The sequence below is a fragment of the Cherax quadricarinatus genome, chromosome 48, assembly GCF_038502225.1.
Source record: "Cherax quadricarinatus isolate ZL_2023a chromosome 48, ASM3850222v1, whole genome shotgun sequence".
NCBI classification, from domain to species: Eukaryota; Metazoa; Arthropoda; class Malacostraca; order Decapoda; family Parastacidae; genus Cherax; species Cherax quadricarinatus.
In genome coordinates, this window is record NC_091339.1 from 9,462,442 (window position 1) to 9,484,319 (window position 21,878).

Here is a 21,878-nt window from a genome sequence, read left to right on the forward strand (position 1 = left end):
GATGCCTACTGTGTTGTCTCTTAGCGTACTCGTGGCGCCCCTGCTCTTCATTGGGGGAATGCTGCATCTCCTGCCCAATATTTTGCTTTCGTAGGGAGTGATTTTCGTGTGCAAATTTGGAACTGGTCCCTATAAGATTTTCCAGTTGTAAATTATCACGTATCTTTCTCGCCTGCATTCAAGAGAATACAAATCAAGGAATTTCAACCGTTCCCAGTAGTTAAGGTGCTGTATCGTATTTATGCATGCCTTGAAAGTTATCTGTACATTCTCTAGATCTGCAGTTTCGCCTGCCTTGAAAGGGGCCGTTAGTATACAGCAATATTCCAGCCTAGAGAGAACATGCGATTTGAAGAGAATCATCATGGGCTTGGCGTCCCTAATTTTGAATGTTCATATTATCCATCTTTATCATTTTCTTAGCAGATGTGATAGAAACATTGTTGTGATCCTTGAAAGTGAGGTCCTATGACATTATCACTCATAGGTCTTTCACATTAGTTTTTCGCTCTATTGTGTGATTGGAATTTGTTTTATACCCTGATAAAGTTTAAATCTCCTCGAGTTTTCCATATCGGAGTAACTGAAATTTCTCTTCATTGAACTTCATGTTTTTTCAGAAGCCCATTTAAAGATTTGATTGATGTCCGCCTGGAGTCTTGCAGTGTCTGCGATGGTTGACACAGTCATGCAGATTCGGGTGTCATCTGCAAAGGAAGACACGGTGATGTGGCTTAGATCTCTATGTCAGATATGAAGATAAGGAACAGGATGGGGGCAGGTACAATGCCTTGTGGAACTGAGCTTTTCACCGTAGTCGCCTCAGACTTTACTTTGTTTAATATTACTTTTTGTGCTCAATTTGTTAGGAAGTTATAGATCCGTCCACCAACTTTTCCTGTTATTCCTTTATCACGCATTTTGTGCGCTATTACACCATGGTCGCACTTAGTGATTGCTTTCGCAAAGTCTGTGTATACTACACCTGCATTTTGTCTTCTAGTGCATCTAAAACCTTGCCAGTGTGGTCCAGTTGTTGGGGAAGGAGCAGCCTGCTCTAAACCCATGATGCCCTTGGTTGTGTAACTGATGGGCATCTTTCAAATATTTTTATGATACGAGTCTAATTCTTTGCAACTGCATTGCTGACACCTTTGTGGAGTGGGGCTATGTCTGATTTTTTAGAGACTGGGATGATCCCTGTGTCCATGCTCGCTCTTCATAGAATACTGAAGGCACGTTAAAGTGGCTTCTTGCAGTTCTTGATGAACAAGGAGTTCCACGAGTCTGGGCTTGGGGCCGAGTGCATGGGCATTTCATTTATTGCTTTTTCGAAGTCTTGTGGTGTTAGGATAATATCGGAGACTTTTGGATTGATCAAATTTTGAGTCTCGGTCATAAGAAATTCATTTAGATTTTCAACTCTTAGGCAAGTTAATGGCTCACTCATTTCTTTGCTGTCATCTATGTAAGCCCCATCACGTTTAAGCAGGCGTCCAATACTTATTGTTTTTGCCTCAGATTTGGCATAAAAAAATACATTTCTTTTTTTTTCAATTTCAATGTCTCCTGTATGATTCCTTAAGCTTAAGTTTGATATTTGCTATTTTTCGTATTTCAGAATTTCTGGCCCCCTTTCAACAGCTCTGTGATTCTTTGCCTTTGCCTGTATAGGAAGCATCTCTCTCTTTCTAGTTTACTTCTCCTCCTTTTGATTAAATGAATGTACCTTGAGCAAACTTCAAGTGCCACAAAGTTAATTCTTTTTAGGCAAAGGTTTGAATCTGTGTTTAGAATATCCTCCCAACTTGTTTTATTTAGGACATGGTTGACTTGATCCCACTGTATGTTGTTATTCAAATAGAATTTAGTGAAGGCACCTTCATAACTGGTCACCTTTTACTGGTTAGGAGCTCTGCGTATGCATGTCTGTACCTCTTGCATTTTGTGATCTGAGTGTATTGTCTTTGATACTGTTAAATTTCGGATAAGATCATCGTTATTGGTGAAGATGAGGTTTAGTGTATTTATCAGTCTTGTTGGGTCTGTTATTTACTGGTTTATAGCAAATTTGTTGCAGAGATTAAATAGCTCATGTGTTTACCTGGAGAGAGTTCCGGAGGTCAACGTGCCCGCGGCCCGGTCTGTGACCAGGCCTCCTGGTGGATCAGAGCTTGATCAACCAGGCTGTTACTGCTGGCTGCACGCAAACCAACGTACGAGCCACAGCCCGGCTGGTCAGGAACCGACTTTAGGTGCTTGTCCAGTGCCAGCTTGAAGACTGCCAGGGGTCTGTTGGTAATCCCCTTTATGTATGCTGGGAGGCAGTTGAACAGTCTCGGGCCCCTGACACTTATTGTATGGTCTCTTAACGTGCTAGTGACACCCCTGCTTTTCATTGGGAGGATGTTGCATCGTCTGCCAAGTCTTTTGCTTTCGTAGTGAGTGATTTTCGTGTGCAAGTTCGGTACTAGTCCCTCTAGGATTTTCCAGGTGTATATAATCATGTATCTCTCCCGCCTGCGTTCCAGGGAATACAGGTTTAGGAACCTCAAGCGCTCCCAGTAATTGAGGTGTTTTATCTCCGTTATGCGCGCTGTGAAGGTTCTCTGTACATTTTCTAGGTCAGCAATTTCACCTGCCTTGAAAGGTGCTGTTAGTGTGCAGCAATATTCCAGCCTAGATAGAGCAAGTGACCTGAAGAGTGTCATCATGGGCTTGGCATCCCTCGTTTTGAAGGTTCACATTATCCATCCTGTCATTTTTCTAGCAGATGCGATTGATACAATGTTATGGTCCTTGAAGGTGAGATCCTCCGACATGATCACTCCCAGGTCTTTGACATTGGTGTTTCGCTCTATTTTGTGGCCAGAATTTGTTTTGTACTCTGATGAAGATTTAATTTCCTCGTGTTGTGTGTGTGAATTTTCGTCCGAGTTGCCTCCTGGAGTTATCTCTGCTAAAACATTACTTACTACATTACTCCCCTTTAGATGTCTTAAGTTGAAATCACCCAGCAGTAAGATGGGTGTAGGAGTTGGTTGATTTTTCCAGACAGTGGTCAATTTTACTAAGCTGTTCCTGGAATTGTTGAGAAGTAGCATCCAGAGGCTTGTATATAACAACGATGACAAGGTTTTGGTTTTCGATTTTTACTGCCAAAACTTCAACTACATCATTTTAGATGTTTAGCTGAAGTATGACTATATTGCGAACATTTATGCACTGTTACCTTAGCTCGATATTTTTTTTTAACTCCTAGATCTTTCTTGTATTTACTTAATGCCATAGTTATTCCCTTTTCCTAAGTTTAGAACCTTGAAGCTTTAAGTGAATCTGCCAGCTTTCTGATCGCACCAAGTTAACCAGGCCATCCTGCAACTTTATAGTGTCCACATCAGGAAATACTTGATGGCTTATTTTAGTGTCATCGGCAAACTTATGTTGCTGTTTATTCCCTCATCAATGTCTTGCTATTGGTCATCCATGGCTCAACCAAGGAGATAATTTCTCCTCCTATTCACTGTGCCACTACTTTCTTAATCAGTTTCATGTGTGAAACTTTTTTGAAGACTTTTCCGAGGTCCATATATACAATATCGCTTTCTTTATCTTGGTCTACCGCCTTGACAAAAACTCTGAATGCCTTAGTAAAACTGTTTAAGATTAGATAATTAAATTATTTCTTTCAAGGTGGATTCGAATTGCATCAGCAGTTATTGATTCCATAAACTTTCTCATAATTGAGGCTAGGCTGATCGGTCCATAATTTGAAGAGAAGGACCTATCTCCCAATTTATAAGTGGGCATCATATACACCATTTTTCCATTTATCCTGTACGATACCTGTTTGTAGTGATATGTTGAAGAGACTAGCTACTGGCTAGCTAAGTTCCTCTTTATATTCCTTGACAACCCTTGTAAACTCAATAGGACCAGGTGACTTGTTTTGCTCCAGTCTGTCAAGTACTTCAAGAACCATGCCGCTAGTGCCTTCGATACTGCATAATTTTTTCCCCCTTACCAGCAAAATTAATGATTTCCGGGATTATGTTTCTAGCCTCTTGTGAGAAACCAGAGGAGAAATATACTGAAAATGGAAGACTTTTTTGTAACTAACAGCAAGCTGACCTGACTTACATTTAAGTGGGCCTGTCTCATTTTCCTAATGATGTTCCTACATACCTGAAAGAAACCCTTAGGATTGTTTTTTTGATTCCCTCTCAGTCTTATTTCCATATTCTCGTTTGGCTTTCCTTATTATTATTCAATTATCAATCATGTTTGATCTAAATTCTTTAAATGGGAATATATACAGCTTGGGCAGCTTATTTTGTGCTTTTGGAAATGTCTTATTAGCAAGCATCACCACCTTCAATACGGTCTCCCCCACTATGACCCGTAGTCAGTTTACCACAGTCTTCACTATTCAGATAATCCATTGGCCCATAAAATCTGCAGGAGGAATATTGGGGACTTTCATTTTCTCCAAGGTCATTAACCTCTAGATTATTTATCAAGGAATAATTGTTTGCCAGAACCAAATCCAGCTGTTTATTTACTCTAGGTTGTTTTAGCACAAATTGTTTTAAAAATCACTCCTGGACCATTTCAAGATCATTTTAAATTGATCCAATTAAAAACACATTTTCGATTCTAGATGCCTAGACACTCTCGTGATCACTATCTAGGTTTGGAGGTCCTGTGGATTACACCTAAGATTAGCTTTTAATGCTCTTTAAAAATTGCAAGTTTAAGGTTTGCCCTTGTGTGGTGACTATCAGTTAGGAATAATAAATACCTCTGGCAGGTTCCTATTTTTGAGGTTGAACCAGGTTTCGGTTATTGTAATAATATCTGTTTCTTGCACATGAAATTACACAGTTCAATTATATTATTTCTTGCACTCTGGCTAGCTGTATTATGGATACTAAGTTAGTTTTTATTTCATTTTTCTTCCCTGTCTCAGTTTGTAGACCAATTTTCATGTTTTTTCAGGAACTATTTTATGAGTTATTATGTTTTTTGAATATCTGTCTAACATGCCTTTGCAATTTTTGCTCTCTCCGTCCCTTATACTATATCACTATTGTTTCCAACACAACCTTACTTCTATCAGTTTAAAATTTCTTAATAAATTTAACAATGATTCTTCGACTCTATTGGGCAATGCTGTTAGCCCAGCTCCAGAGAGCTCCATCACAGCCATTGCACACACATGTTTATCGTAGACGTTATCCCAGGCGTCAGTGAACGCAATTAGTAGAATTCCACACGATGATGTACCTAACCTATTCTCTTGTGGCCTCACTTATTTCTACTTATGTCGCGTTAATCGTTGTAGACTTGAACGAAACTTTGTCTATTAAGGTTTGTTTTATATGTAGTGTTTTTTTTTTTTTCATTAACCAGAACTGGCGAAGAAATCTTTAAGGTGAGTAATAATAAAACTTGGATGCTTATTTAAATCAAAGATTAATATTTAGCTGAGTAATTTTTATTTAGGTTACAAATTAACTTTGTGTTGCAGTTTATTTGCTCGAGTATGTTTTAAATTTTGAAAAATAAGAGGACTAGAGGAAGTTACAAGAGGAAACCTTTCCCAAAATTATTCATGCATGTAGCTGAAGCACTTGGAACAAGAGTTAATAATAGTTACATGTACATGAAATATAGATATTATTGCATTAACAAAGTTTATTTTCAAGACTTAGGCATGCCGAACTTTTGAAAATAAGCCTAATTCCAAATATACAGGAAGAGAGTGATATTAAATGATGCTAAGTAATGCAGTATTAAGATCTTTATGCAGAACGAGACGACACAAAAACTGACTGTTGCTTTTTTTTTGGATGGCATAAGAACTGGTCTGAAGTTTCCTGTACCTGTCACAGAGAAAACTTTGTGGGACGAAATTGCTACTTTTAGCTAAATATACTGGAAATTATTGCAAGGGACTTTACAATTCTTCGACTTCTAGAGAAAGTATGTTTTCATCGTGACTAGAAAAATGGAAGGAATAATCCGCTTAATCTACTTTCGGAAAATACCGAAACGTTGATAAGTTATCTAAAGATCACCGATGAACTTGGAGCAACAGGTTATAATTACTTTCAATATTAAATTGAACAACGATCACAAGAACTATACAAAATAAAAAAAAAAACACAGTTAAGGTCCTCGAGTATCATTCAATCGACTACATTAGATTAGGAGAACATGTGGCCAGTGTTGACTGAGGTAAATTAACTTGTGATTATATCACTGAAATGATAACAGTCGGACCGAAACGTCGTAAGCTCCTCTCTCCTATGTTCGGGTTATTTGTGTATCGTTCCAGTCACGATATTGTACCTTTTTGTTCTTTACTAACCACGAGGATTACTAACATGAAATGATTTTAAATATATTAAAATCAACTATGCTTTCTTCACAAAAAAAAATAACATCAAACAAAAAAAAAGAAGCCAAAAGAAATTTGCTGGGAGAAGACTAGAATTTGCAGTCGCATCAGAAGAGAATTATAACTTGGTTGTAAAAAGTGAAAGTATGTTTGCTGGGAAAGGAAAAATGTCTGACAAAATGTTACTCTCGCAGAGACGCCGCGGAATGTGGAGGTGTTAGACAGGAGGTCGGGACCTCCCAAACACGGGGTCCTGGGACCCTACCAGGAGGGAATGATGGTGATCTTCACCTGCCTCGCCAGAGATGGTGAGTATTACTGCCTCTGATGCTCTCTTCTTGCCTCTGCCTCTGATGCTCTCTCTTCTTGCCTCTGCCTCTGATGCTCTCTCTTCTTGCCTCTGCCTCTGATGCTCTCTCTTCTTGCCTCTGATACTTTCTTCTTGCCTCCGATACTTTCTTCTTGCCTCCGATACTTTCTTCTTGCCTCCGATACTTTCTTCTTGCCTCTGATATAATTTTTACAGGAAATCTTACACAGTCATCAGCATTTTGGGGAATTCTTAATTTTTTTTTTTTTGTGTGTATCACGAATTTTAATTACAACCTAGATTTCAAAATTCTCAAGTAAAGAAGGTATATCATGAAGGTTTTCATAGTAAGGAAGAAGCAACATATTATCTGAATTTTAAAATGTCGCTCTGGTAATTTTAAAAGATCTGTCAACTAATTTTGAGGGTATTTCAGATCATTCGCTATTTCTTAAATTTTCAAAATTTCCTGATCTATAAGCCCTGGGCTGCAAATGAGCAGAGTTCTCAAAAACATATATGAGAATACAGAAAGTTTAATTATGTCATGATGTGAAAAATAATAGTGGACATAAAAGCAGTTATTTGTTGGATTTCTTTATATTTTGAATTTAAATTAGTTCCCCTGATAATTGACACATCTAAAAAAAAAATGAGTTATTTCGCTCGAACTCAACAGTAAACTTTATGGATGGAGCTAAACAATTTAATTCATAAGAACATAAGAAAGAAGGAACACTGCAACAGGCCTACTGACCGACGCGGAGCAGGCCCATGTCCCCCTCCCCCGGATTAGCCCAATGACCTACCCAGTCTGGTCACCTCCACTCAAGGATGGAGCACGGTACCGGACCCAGCAGCACAAGCTAGTCAGGTCCAACTCACACCCACCCACACCCACTCATGTATTTATCTAACCTATTTTTAAAACTACACAACGTTTTAGCCTCAATAACTGTACTCGGGAGTTTGTTCCACTCATCCACAACTCCATTACTAAACCAGTGCTTTCCTATATCCTTCCTGAATCTAAATTTTTCCAACTTGAAACCATTTCTGCAAGTCCTGTCTTGGATGGAAATTTTCAGCACGCTATATACATCCCCTTTATTTATTCCTCTTTTCCATTTATACACCTCGATCATATCCCCCCTAATTCTGCGCCTTTCGAGAGAGTGCAGATTCAGGGCCCTCAGTCAATCCTCATAGGGAAGATTTCTGAAACATGGGATCATCTTTGTCATCCTCCTCTGTACGTTTTCCAGAGCATTTATATCCATTCTGTAATACGGTGACCAGAACTGAGCAGCATAGTCTAAATGAGGCCTAACCAAGGATATATAGAGTTGAAGAACAACCTGAGGACTTCTATTATTTATACTTCTAGATATGAAGCCAAGAATTCTGTTAGCTTTACTGAGAACACTAATGCACTGTTGTCTTGGTTTTAGATTACTGCTAACCACAACTCCTAAATCCTTTTCGCAATCAGTAGTATTAAGATCTACATTATTTAGTTTATATGTCGCATGGTTATTTAACTGTCCAACATTTAGAACTTTGCATTTGTCAATATTAAACTGCATCTGCCACTTCTCCGACCATTGCATTAGTCTATTCAAATCATTCTGGAGTGCTCTAGTGTCCTCATTAGAATGAATTGGACGGCCTATTTTGGTGTCATCAGCAAATTTGCTTATGTCGCTATTTATTCCCTCATCTATGTCATTTATGTAAATTGTGAAAAACAACGAGCCCAACACTGACCCCTGAGGAACACCGCTTGTGACGTGCCCCCATTCTGATTTCTCCCCATTTATGCAAACTCTCTGCTGTCTATTTGTCAACCATGCCTCTACCCAAGAAAAAAATTCTCCTATTCCGTGTGCCTTAAGTTTCCTCAATAGCCTCTGATGTGGAACTCTATCGAAAGCCTTACTGAAGTCCATATACACAATATCATATTCATTACCATGATCTACCTCCTCAAACACCTTAGTGAAAAAAGTTAGTAAATTCATAAGACAGGAACACCTCTTTGTAAAACCGTGTTGAGATTCATTAACCGATCTGTGCCTATAAAGACGGCTACGAATGGCTTCGGCAATTATTGATTCCATAAATTTGCCCACTATGGAGATAAGGCTTATTAGTCTATAGTTCGAAGCCAAGGACCTATCACTTGCCTTGTAAATAGGTATTACATTTGCCATTTTCCACTTATCAGGCACTATGCCAGTTTGTAGAAATTAATTTATATCTTTATTCTTGGCCATTAAGCATAGAACATCTTCCAAATATATGTACCATTTAGATTTATCAGGAAGAACATGTTGGTTCATTCTTGTCATGAAAACTGTCTTGATATACCTTCTCTAGTTAAGAATTTTAAAAACTTGTATTTAAAAATCTTGATACAGTAAAAAAATTGATTAAGAATTTTCCCTAAAATACTGATAGCTGTGTTAATAAGATTCCCAGTATAAAATGCAATAAACTTTATAGTCAAACAGAAACAAGATTTTAATGTTCTCTTTATTCATGCGAGAAATTTTAACCATCCAGTCGATTTTCAAAACGCCGAAAAAGTTGTATCAAGCAAGTCCGTTGTTGAGCTAAATATTATCCAAACAAAGTTTCATAAAAAGATTGAACAAATACGTGAGTTGGAGCAGCTAGTGTTTAGGACCTGCCTTGTATGGGCCAGTCGGCTTGTTACAGTGTTCCTCTATTCTTATGTTCTTATAAGTGCAAAGCTATATAAATTAGTAGTAATGCTTGGTTAATGGACACAGATTCAACTAATGCCACATTAGTTGCATCTGTGTCCATTTACATAACATTATATAAATTAGATTAATTTATAATGAATATAATTTCTGAGGAATTTAAACCATACCTGACATGTCACTCATAAATTCTGCTTGATAAGCGACCTGACTAAATCTTCATTACTCTTACAAGCTCAGCGTGTTGGGTCATATCTCAAACTTATAAGTCTTCTGTAGTCCAGATATTTTTACAATTCCCTGGTAGTGTGAGAAATCACATAAGCTCTTCAAAATTCACTATTTTTAATATATATATTTTCTTTAACATTCCTTTTTATCCCTTATATTTACAACAGTTACGTGTCTTGCCCTGATTTAATTTATCAACTGTGCACACACTGGTCACAGACCGGGCCAAGGGGGCATTGACCCCCGAAATCCTCTCCAGGTATACACCCTTTTCTCTGTGTAATATTCCTCACATCTACAAGACATCTTTCAATACTACTACGAGTAATTTTATATCCATCTCTCAGGGATTAAGGATTATGCATTATGCTATTATTATTCGTCCAAGCACTATCCTCGTTCTTTTTAGAAAAATTATTTCACAAAGAACAGTAATAAAAGCTTCTCTAGCAACTCTAATGTAGACGCTGGTTAAGGTCAATAACTACGTAATATAATTTAGCTTCTTTCGCTTATCTTAATTATATAATGCTCCACAATGTTCATATATGGCTTTTGTTTTTATTTTCCATTTTTTAGCCTTAATGTTCAAAATTCAAACACATCTGCCAAGGTATTCAACCCGAACACACGTGTCAGGAAACCTGTTGTGATACCCGATGTACTGCGTTACGACTAGTGTAACCAGCGGTCGTCTCGGTGTCTCCACTTACACTGAAATCCATCCCTGGTGTGGCACAGGCTGGCCGCTGCCCAACGTGACGTGGTGGCGGGGCAAGAAGATGCTGGATGGAGGCTGGGAGGTGTCTGGGCCCAGTTTGGTGCGCAACGACCTGGTGGTGTCACGACTGAGCCGGGACTGGCACAACGACACCCTCACCTGCATCGCTTCCAACACGCACCTGGTGCCACCTATATCAGTGTCCACCATAATCCACATGTACTGTAAGTATCCACTAACTCCTCAAACAAATATAAAGCTCAACAAAATTACAAGATTTTTTTATTTAAAAGCAGTTTTTTAAAACGTAGCTTCTAATAAAAAATGTTTTAGTAAATAATTTTGACATTCTATATTTTATATTTTAATATACAAGTGATTTGATATTCATTCAGTCTCACACGTTCAACCGAAAAGAAAACTAAACCGTGTAAACCACGAGTTTTTTTTTATAAAACTCTTAACTAAAATAGTCGACATATTGAGTTAGGGATGTTTAGCAGTTTCCTGACATCAGTTCGACCTCCAATGGGAACCATTTCGAAATTAATCCTTAAAATTATTACAGAAGAAATTCTGTTTTGTCGGAGGACAGTAGTATTAGTGATCAAAATTAGACACATGTGCAACATCTGGGTATCTTTATCGTAGACGTTTTGCCAACCAGTGGCTTTATCAATACAAATTCCTGGACATAATTGGACGACAGTATTAATATTGCTGGAGTCTCACAGGTAAAATACATAGATCATATGACACTTCCTGATGAAGTGTGGAAAATCCTACCAACAGGATTAACAAAATTTGGTCTGAATATTAAAAAAAATAAACAGAATACTTGATAAATGTGAAGGCTTACTCAGCCCTGTAACAACTTCAGTCAGTATTACCAAGGCTCGCTCCTCCTCAGGAAAATTAATGAATAGAAAAAGAAATAAGACAATAATGAACACAATTATTTAGAAACGGAAACTGTAAAATAATAAAACATGAATGGGTATCATAATTGAAAGAAAAATGAAAAATAAAATGAAAAAAAATTACATTTGAACTCAATGCTAATATAGGTATATCGTGGTAATGGGGTGTCAGGTGTTGGTGACACTGCATGCTGTTGAAATCGTAGCCGTTGCTGATGTGGGGGGGGGGGGGTAGCAGGTGTTGGTTACCACCACCACCTCGTTCTTCACAGAGTGTAGCCGTGAATAATTACTTCAGATGACAGGAAAACAGGTTCGTTACCACTGCTATGATGAGGGGTTAGGTCCTGTGTTGGCTTACATAACAGGTAAGTAGATTAAACATGGGACGTCTCAGGACGTTAGTCCGTCTCCTTCTATTCTTTTCGTTGGTTGACAGGTGACCCACTCTGTCATTCCAAGCTGTAAAGAGAGACAGATTACCCACTGCTTAAGAAATCACTCTCCATGATAAGTACAATACCTAAAAGATGTAGTGATTATTAAAACATTTAACAGATAAAGACTGAAAGGACTAAGTTAATTATTGGTCAAAAGTGAAGCTTTCAACCAATAAGTCCACTAAAATATGATCAGGCGTGTACTTACAGTAGTGTTGAGAGCTGTGAGTTGAGTGATTTACTGTTTGACCGGAGACCCACACGTCACCTTTCGGGGGGGGGGGGGGGGAAGGGATAGCGGGAGCTAGACTGACCCTACCTTAACAAGTAGCCGGCAATGAAACTGTTGTTACTATACACTCCCTCGCTACTCCTATCTATTGAACTTTTCCCTCACAATAAAATAACATAAGGAAGGCGAGAAATAAGTAACTTTACATGAAGCTTCTTCAGGCACATATAGATGAGGTGAACTCGAAAGATTTGGAAAAACAGTGATAAAAATTATGAAATACTCGTAGCAGTGTTCAATATCACTGGTTAAATTATTTCACCATAACAACCTTAAGCAATTTTTGCTAATTGCAAGTTTGCAAATATGACAATCAATAGCATGAAGTGAACGTAATTTAATTAATCGATTTATTAATTTAAATACAGAAGAATCGCGATTACTGCGAGTTACAATACTGATAAATTCGATTTGGTACAAAATTAATTAATGCTAATTTTTTCCCTAAACTCTTCAAATCGTGCGCCAAAATTACATATAATTCGGATAATGCAACTTCACGGGATTAATTGTTTGCACTAATCAAGACCTACTGTATTATATATGTATATATTTATTTATGTAATGTGTATTTATCTTATTTATGCATTTATGTTTTTAGCTTATTTATGCATTTATCTTATTTATGTATTAATGAATCTTATGTATTTACCCTATTTATGTATTTACTTATTTTTTTATTTTGATTTTGTTTGCATAACACTAGTAGGACTGTTGTGAGCAGTACTCACTAGGACTGTTGTGAGCAGTACTCACTAGGACTGTTGTTAGCAGTACTCACTAGGACTGTTGTTAGCAGTACTCACTAGGACTGTTGTTAGCAGTACTCACTAGGACTGTTGTTAGCAGTACTCACTAGGACTGGTGTGAGCAGTACTCACTAGGACTGGTGTGAGCAGTACTCACTAGGACTGTTGTTAGCAGTACTCACTAGGACTGTTGTGAGCAGTACTCACAAGTACTGTTGTTAGCAGTACTCACTAGGACTGTTGTGAGCAGTACTCACTAGTACTGTTGTGAGCAGTACTCACTAGGACTGTTGTGAGCAGTACTCACTAGGACTGTTGTGAGCAGTACTCACTAGGACTGTTGTGAGCAGTACTCACTAGTACTGTTGTTAGCAGTACTCACTAGAACTGTTGTTAGCAGTACTCACTAGTACTGTTGTGAGCAGTACTCACTAGTACTGTTGTTAGCAGTACTCACTAGGACTGTTGTGAGCAGTACTCACTAGGACTGGTGTGAGCAGTACTCACTAGGACTGTTGTTAGCAGTACTCACTAGGACTGTTGTGAGCAGTACTCACTAGGACTGTTGTGAGCAGTACTCACTAGGACTGTTGTGAGCAGTACTCACTAGGACTGTTGTGAGCAGTACTCACTAGGACTGTTGTGAGCAGTACTCACTAGGACTGTTGTGAGCAGTACTCACTAGGACTGTTGTGAGCAGTACTCACTAGGACTGTTGTGAGCAGTACTCACTAGGACTGGTGTGAGCAGTACTCACTAGGACTGGTGTGAGCAGTACTCACTAGGACTGTTGTTAGCAGTACTCACTAGGACTGTTGTTAGCAGTACTCACTAGGACTGTTGTGAGCAGTACTCACTAGTACTGTTGTTAGCAGTACTCACTAGGACTGTTGTTAGCAGTACTCACTAGTACTGTTGTGAGCAGTACTCACTAGTACTGTTGTTAGCAGTACTCACTAGGACTGTTGTTAGCAGTACTCAACTAGGACTGGTGTGAGCAGTACTCACTAGGACTGTTGTTAGCAGTACTCACTAGGACTGTTGTTAGCAGTACTCACTAGGACTGTTGTGAGCAGTACTCACTAGGACTGTTGTGAGCAGTACTCACTAGGACTGGTGTGAGCAGTACTCACTAGGACTGTTGTTAGCAGTACTCACTAGGACTGTTGTGAGCAGTACTCACTAGGACTGTTGTGAGCAGTACTCACTAGGACTGTTGTTAGCAGTACTCACTAGGACTGTTGTTAGCAGTACTCACTAGGACTGTTGTTAGCAGTACTCACTAGGACTGTTGTGAGCAGTACTCACTAGGACTGTTGTGAGCAGTACTCACTAGGACTGGTGTGAGCAGTACTCACTAGGACTGTTGTTAGCAGTACTCACTAGGACTGTTGTTAGCAGTACTCACTAGGACTGTTGTGAGCAGTACTCACTAGGACTGTTGTTAGCAGTACTCACTAGGACTGTTGTTAGCAGTACTCACTAGGACTGTTGTGAGCAGTACTCACTAGGACTGTTGTGAGCAGTACTCACTAGGACTGGTGTGAGCAGTACTCACTAGGACTGTTGTTAGCAGTACTCACTAGGACTGGTGTGAGCAGTACTCACTAGGACTGTTGTTAGCAGTACTCACTAGGACTGTTGTTAGCAGTACTCACTAGGACTGTTGTGAGCAGTACTCACTAGGACTGTTGTGAGCAGTACTCACTAGGACTGTTGTTAGCAGTACTCACTAGGACTGTTGTGAGCAGTACTCACTAGGACTGGTGTGAGCAGTACTCACTAGGACTGTTGTTAGCAGTACTCACTAGGACTGTTGTTAGCAGTACTCACTAGGACTGTTGTTAGCAGTACTCACTAGGACTGTTGTGAGCAGTACTCACTAGGACTGTTGTGAGCAGTACTCACTAGGACTGTTGTTAGCAGTACTCACTAGGACTGTTGTGAGCAGTACTCACTAGGACTGGTGTGAGCAGTACTCACTAGGACTGGTGTGAGCAGTACTCACTAGGACTGTTGTGAGCAGTACTCACTAGGACTGTTGTGAGCAGTACTCACTAGGACTGGTGTGAGCAGTACTCACTAGGACTGGTGTGAGCAGTACTCACTAGGAAGACTGGTGTGAGCAGTACTCACTAGGAAGACTGGTGTGAGCAGTACTCACTAGGAAGACTGGTGTGAGCAGTACTCACTAGGAAGACTGGTGTGAGCAGTACTCATTAGTAAGACTGGTGCGAGCAGTACTCACCAGTAAGACTGGTGCGAGCAGTACTCACCAGTAAGACTGGTGCGAGCAGTACTCACCAGTAAGACTGGTGTGAGCAGTACTCACCATTAAGACTGGTGTGAGCAGTACTCACCAGTAAGACTGGTGTGAGCAGTACTCACTAGGAAGACTGGTGTGAGCAGTACTCACTAGGAAGACTGGTGTGAACAGTACTCACCAGTAAGACTGGTGTGAGCAGTACTCACCAGTAAGACTGGTGTGAGCAGTACTCACCAGTAAGACTGGTGTGAGCAGTACTCACCAGTAAGACTGGTGTGAGCAGTACTCACCAGTAAGACTGGTGTGAGCAGTACTCACCAGTAAGACTGGTGTGAGCAGTACTCACCAGTAAGACTGGTGTGAGCAGTACTCACCAGTAAGACTGGTGTGAGCAGTACTCACCAGTAAGACTGGTGTGAGCAGTACTCACCAGTAAGACTGGTGTGAGCAGTACTCACCAGTAAGACTGGTGTGAGCAGTACTCACCAGTAAGACTGGTGTGAGCAGTACTCACCAGTAAGACTGGTGTGAGCAGTACTCACCAGTAAGACTGGTGTGAGCAGTACTCACCACTAAGACTGGTGTGAGCAGTACTCACCAGTAAGACTGGTGTGAGCAGTACTCACCAGTAAGACTGGTGTGAGCAGTACTCACCAGTAAGACTGGTGTGAGCAGTATTCACCAGTAAGACTGGTGTGAGCAGTACTCACCAGGAAGACTGGTGTGAGCAGTACTCACCAGTAAGACTGGTGTGAGCAGTACTCACCAGTAAGACTAGTGTGAGCAGTACTCACCAGTAAGACTGGTGTGAGCAGTACTCACCAGTAAGACTGGTGTGAGCAGTACTCACCAGTAAGACTGGTGTGAGCAGTACTCACCAGTAAGACTGGTGTGAGCAGTACTCACCAGTAAGACTGGCGTGAGCAGGACTCACTAGTAGGACTGGTGTGAGCAGGACTCACCGGTAAGTCTGGTGTGAACAGCTCTCACTAGTAAGACTGTTGTATGCAGTACTCACTAGTAGGACTGGTGTGAGCAGGACTCACCGGCAAGTCTGGTGTGAGCAGTACTCAATAGTAAGACTTGCATGCAGTACTCACCAGTAAGACTGGTGTGAGTAGTACTCACCAGTATGTCTGGTGTGAGCAGTACTCACTAATAAGACTTGTATGCAGTACTCACTAGTAGGACTGGTGTTAGCAGTACTCGCTATTAAGACCGATGTGAGCAGTACTCACTAGTAGGACTGGTTTGAGGACTCACTAGTAGAACTGGTGTTAAAACTACTCACTAATAGGACTGGTGTTAGCAGTACTCACTAGTAGGACTGGTGTTAGCAGTACTCACTAGTAAGACTGGTGTTAGCAGTACTCACTAGTAAGACTGGTATGAGCATTACTCGCTACTCACATCACTTACATCTACAACACATTCATGTGTTTCTCACCTCGTGTGTTGTTTACGTTCTTAAGTTATAATTACTCCTGTAATTACAGAGGTACTTTATTAATTTTTAAACCTATATACTGTGTAGCTCTAGAAATGTATATATTTTTTTTAAATATTTTTTTTACATTCTGGGATCATTTTATCAGTTATTTTATGAACGCGATTCAGGCGGAATTATATATTAACGTAGAAAAATGCTTTATCGTGTGTTGTTTCAATTAGGACTGTCAACTGCAATATTTTGAAGTTAATAGAGAGGAACCTGGTTCAAAGGTTGACACGCGTCCAATACCAGTTTTTCGTTTTGGACCTACTTTCATGAAACTTTCCACATGTGTTATTTATGCAATTACAAACGTGCAATAGATATACAAATATCCCGTACAATGAAGAGAGGAGCTTATGACGACGTTTCGGTCCGACTTGGATCATTTACAAAGTCACACTAGCAAGAAGTAGAGCAGGACGGGTATATATAGGCGGGAAGTAGTAGTAGTAGTGGTATTAGTAGTAGTATTAGTAGTATTAGTAGTAGTAGTATTAGTAGTAGTATTAGTAGTAGTAGTATTAGTATTAGTATTATTATTTAGTAGTAGTATTAGTAGTAGTATTAGTAGTAGTAGTATTAGTAGTAGTAGTAGTAGTATTAGTATTAGTAGTAGTAGTATTAGTATTAGTAGTAGTAGTAGTATTAGCAGCAGCAGAGGTGGAAGTAGTGGTGGGGAAGTAAGGAGGAGGAGCCAGTCACATACTAAGAGAGGGGAGCACTGCAAGGGAGCTAGGTGCCCACAAGGGAGCTAGGTGCCCACAGAGGGAGAGCGAGAACACAGAGGTGGGGGGGGTAAATAATAAAATAAATAATGAAGAAACAGAAAAAAGGCAGAAGAAAGATAACCCAGAAGAGAAAAAGGAAAGAGGAAAGGGGAAGAGGGAGAAGAAGAAATAGGAGGAATCAGGTTAAGTCACGGGTGTTCTGAAGTTTGGAGCATTTTACAATGTATAAATCTTAGTCCTGGCTTCGTCTCTGTAGATGCCTTCCTCTCCCACTACATTGTAAAATGCTCCAAACTTCAGAACACCCGTGACTTAACCTGATTCCTCCTTTCTTCTTCTCCCTCTTCCCCTTTCCTCTTTCTCTTCTGGGTTGTCTTTCTTTCCTCTGCCTTGTTTCTGTTCCTTCATTATTTATTGTATTATTTACCCCCCCCCCCACCTCTGTGTTCTCGCTCTCCCTCTGTGGGCACCTAGCTCCCTTGTGGGCACCTAGCTCCCTTGTGGGCACCTAGCTCCCTTGCAGTGCTCCCCTCTCTTAGTATTTGACTGGCTTCTCCTCCTTACTTCCCCACCACTACTTCCTTCCACCTCCTGCTGCTGCTGCTGCTGCTGCTGCTGCGGCGGCGGCGGCGGCGGCGACTGCTGCTGCTGCTGCTTCCACTACCACTTCCCCCCTATATATTCCCCGTTAGTGTGACTTTGTAAATGGTCCAAGTCGGACCGAAACGTCGTCGTAAGCACCTCTCTTCTATGTGCATCGTTCCAGTCACGGTATTGTGCCTTTTTTCTGTTATTCGTGCAACAGAAGTTTACAAAAGCTGGAACAGTTATAAAGAGTAGTTAAAGCAGGAACTAGTGCAAAGCGTAGATCAGAATATCATTATCCCTGTCCAACAGTACTGTTGCAGAGATTACACACTGATGCTGGTACTATGTGCCTTCCTTCCTCTCATGTATTTCCGGGGCATTATACAACGGAAATACAGAAGTACTTAATAACAGCAATTATACCATAGCAATACATCACCCCCTCTACAGTAATACATCACTACCTCAACAGCAAATCCCCAATACATTAACAGCAATACACCACTACCTCAACAGTAATACAGTATTATCATGATAGCAGTAGTCCATGATAGCACTAGACGATGATAGCAGAAGTCCATGATAGCTTTAAACCATGATAGCAGTAGACCATGATAGCAGAAGTCCATGATAGCACTAAACCATGATAGCACTAAACCATGATAGCACTAAACCATGATAGCACTAAACCATGATAGCAGTAGACCATGATAGCAGAAGTCCATGATAGCACTAAACCATGATAACACTAAACCATGATAACACTAAACCATGATAACACTAAACCATGATAGCAGTAAACCATGATAGTTCATGATAGCAGTAGACCATGCTAGCAGTTGACCATGACAGCAGTTCTTCCTTCATAAAGCATGGAGGGTGGATTCGTGAATTATGGATGGTTGTTTCATGAATCATGGAATGTTGCTTCATGAATCATGGATGGTTGTTTCAAGAAGCATGGATGGTTGTTTCAAGAAGCATGGATGGTAGTTTCAAGAAGCATGGATGGTTGTTTCAAGAAGCATGGATGGTTGTTTCAAGAAGCATGGATGGTTGTTTCAAGAAGCATGGATGGTTGTTTCAAGAAGCATGGATGGTTGTTTCAAGAAGCATGGATGGTTGTTTCAAGAAGCATGGATGGGTGCTTCATGAATCATGGAATGTTGCTTCATGAATCATGGATGGTTGTTTCAAGAAGCATGGATGGTTGTTTCAAGAAGCATGGATGGTTGTTTCAAGAAGCATGGATGGTTGTTTCAAGAAGCATGGATGGTTGTTTCATGAAGCATGGATGGTTGTTTCAAGAAGCATGGATGGGTGCTTCAAGAAGCATGGATGGTTGCTTCAAGAAGCATGGATGGTTGCTTCAAGAAGCATGGATGGTTGCTTCAAGAAGCATGGATGGTTGCTTCAAGAAACATGGATGGTTGTTTCATGAAGAATGGATGGTTGTTTCTAGAAGCATGGATGGTTGTTTCATGAAGAATGGATGGTTGTTTCATGAAGAATGGATGGTTGTTTCATGAATGGATGGTTGTTTCATGAATGGATGGTTGTTTCAAGAAGCATGGATGGTTGCTTCAAGAAGCATGGATGGTTGCTTCAAGAAGCATGGATGGTTGCTTCAAGAAGCATGGATGGTTGCTTCAAGAAGCATGGATGGTTGTTTCAAGAAGCATGGATGGTTGTTTCAAGAAGCATGGATGGTTGTTTCATGAAGAATGGATGGTTGTTTCATGAAGAATGGATGGTTGTTTCAAGAAGCATGGATGGTTGTTTCATGAAGAATGGATGGATGGTTGTTTCAAGAAGCATGGATGGTTGTTTCATGAAGCATGGATGGTTGTTTCATGAAGCATGGATGGTTGTTTCATGAAGCATGGATGGTTGTTTCATGAAGCATGGATGGTTGCTTCATGCAGCATGGATGGTTGTTTCAAGAAGCATGGATGGTTGTTTCATGAAGCATGGATGGTTGTTTCATGAAGCATGGATGGTTGTTTCATGAAGCATGGATGGTTGTTTCATGAAGCATGGATGGTTGTTTCATGAAGCATGGATGGTTGTTTCATGAAGCATGGATGGTTGTTTCATGAAGCATGGATGGTTGTTTCATGAAGCATGGATGGTTTCATGAAGCATGGATGGTTGTTTCATGAAGCAGGGATGGTTGTTTCATGAAGCATGGATGGTTGTTTCATGAAGCATGGATGGTTGTTTCATGCAGCATGGATGGTTGTTCCATGAAGCATGGATGGTTGTTTCATGAAGAATGGATGGTTGTTTCATGAAGCATGGATGGTTGTTTCATGAAGAATGGATGGTTGTTTCATGAAGAATGGATGGTTGTTTCATGAAGCATGGATGGTTGTTTTAAGAAGCATGGATGGTTGTTTCATGAAGCATGGATGGTTGTTTCAAGAAGCATGGATGGTTGTTTCAAGAAGCATGGATGGTTGTTTCATGAAGCATGGATGGTTGTTTCAAGACGCATGGATGGTTGTTTCATGAAGCATGGATGGTTGTTTCATGAAGCATGGATGGTTGTTTCATGAAGCATGGATGGTTGTTTCATGAAGCATGGATGGTTGTTTCAAGAAGCATGGATGGTTGTTTCAAGAAGCATGGATGGTTGTTTCATGCAGCATGGATGGTTGTTTCATGAAGCATGGATGGTTGTTTCAAGAAGCATGGATGGTTGTTTCATGAAGCATGGATGGTTGTTTCATGAAGCATGGATGGTTGTTTCATGAAGCATGGATGGTTGTTTCATGCAGCATGGATGGTTGTTTCATGCAGCATGGATGGTTGTTTCATGAAGCATGGATGGTTGTTTCATGAAGCATGGATGGTTGTTTCATGCAGCATGGATGGTTGTTTCATGCAGTATGGATGGTTTCATGCAGCATGGATGGTTGTTTCATGCAGCATGGATGGTTGTTTCATGCAGCATGGATGGTTGTTTCATGAAGCATGGATGGTTGTTTCATGAAGCATGGATGGTTGTTTCATGAAGCATGGATGGTTGTTTCATGAAGCATGGATGGTTGTTTCATGAAGCATGGATGGTTGTTTCATGAAGCATGGATGGTTGCTTCATGCAGCATGGATGGTTGTTTCAAGAAGCATGGATGGTTGTTTCAAGAAGCATGGATGATTGTTTCATGAAGCATGGATGGTTGTTTCATGAAGCATGGATGGTTGTTTCATGCAGCATGGATGGTTGTTTCATGAAGCATGGATGGTTGTTTCATGAAGCATGGATGGTTGTTTCATGAAGCATGGATGGTTGTTTCATGAAGCATGGATGGTTGTTTCATGCAGCATGGATGGTTGTTTCATGCAGCATGGATGGTTGTTTCATGCAGCATGGATGGTTGTTTCATGCAGCATGGATGGTTGTTTCATGCAGCATGGATGGTTGTTTCATGCAGCATGGATGGTTGCACAATGTTACATCCTCACCAGTTCACGTCTTCATTTTCTGCTAAATAAATATTTTCTTTATGACAAGTGGGGATGAGTTCCAGCTCCTGGGCCTCTTGAGAGTGTTGATCTCCGGCTTTTGAGCCTCATGACTGTTAATTTCGGATTTCCGGGCCTCTTTATAATTGATCTCTGGCTTCTGGCTCTCTTGACAGTGTTGATCAACTATTGGGCAACTTGATACTATTGATCTTCAGCTCTGGGGCACTTGTTTGTGTTGATCACCGGCTCCTGGCCCTCTCGATGATTTTGATCTACAGCTCTTGGACTTCGTGACGTTGTTGGAACCCAACCCAGAGATGTACAATTGCTCGTGTGGGTTTGTTCGGTGTTTTCCTAGGCGTACCTCTGTCAGGTCGTGTGACAGCATCTGAAACACTTCTAATAATTCTTTTGTCTTCACCGTATTCAGTGTAAATCATATTAGTTGCTAGGAACAGTATAACACTGCTGTTGTTCATTTATTGTTGTCAGACAAAAATCACAACCTCCGATTTTGTTGTATCTGTTAAATTAT

The 21,878-nt window shown here is 40.3% G+C and overlaps 1 protein-coding gene across 1 annotated transcript in view; it reads left to right on the top strand.

Annotated features, from left to right (window-relative positions):
* LOC128696187 (protein turtle homolog B-like) overlaps positions 1-21,878 on the top strand; it is a 604,082-nt gene that overhangs the window by 378,065 nt on the left and 204,139 nt on the right. The window contains exons 4-5 of the mRNA XM_070094868.1: positions 6,598-6,711; positions 10,415-10,618. Coding sequence (XP_069950969.1) covers positions 6,598-6,711; positions 10,415-10,618 — 318 coding nt within the window. The remainder of the gene's footprint in view (positions 1-6,597; positions 6,712-10,414; positions 10,619-21,878) is intronic.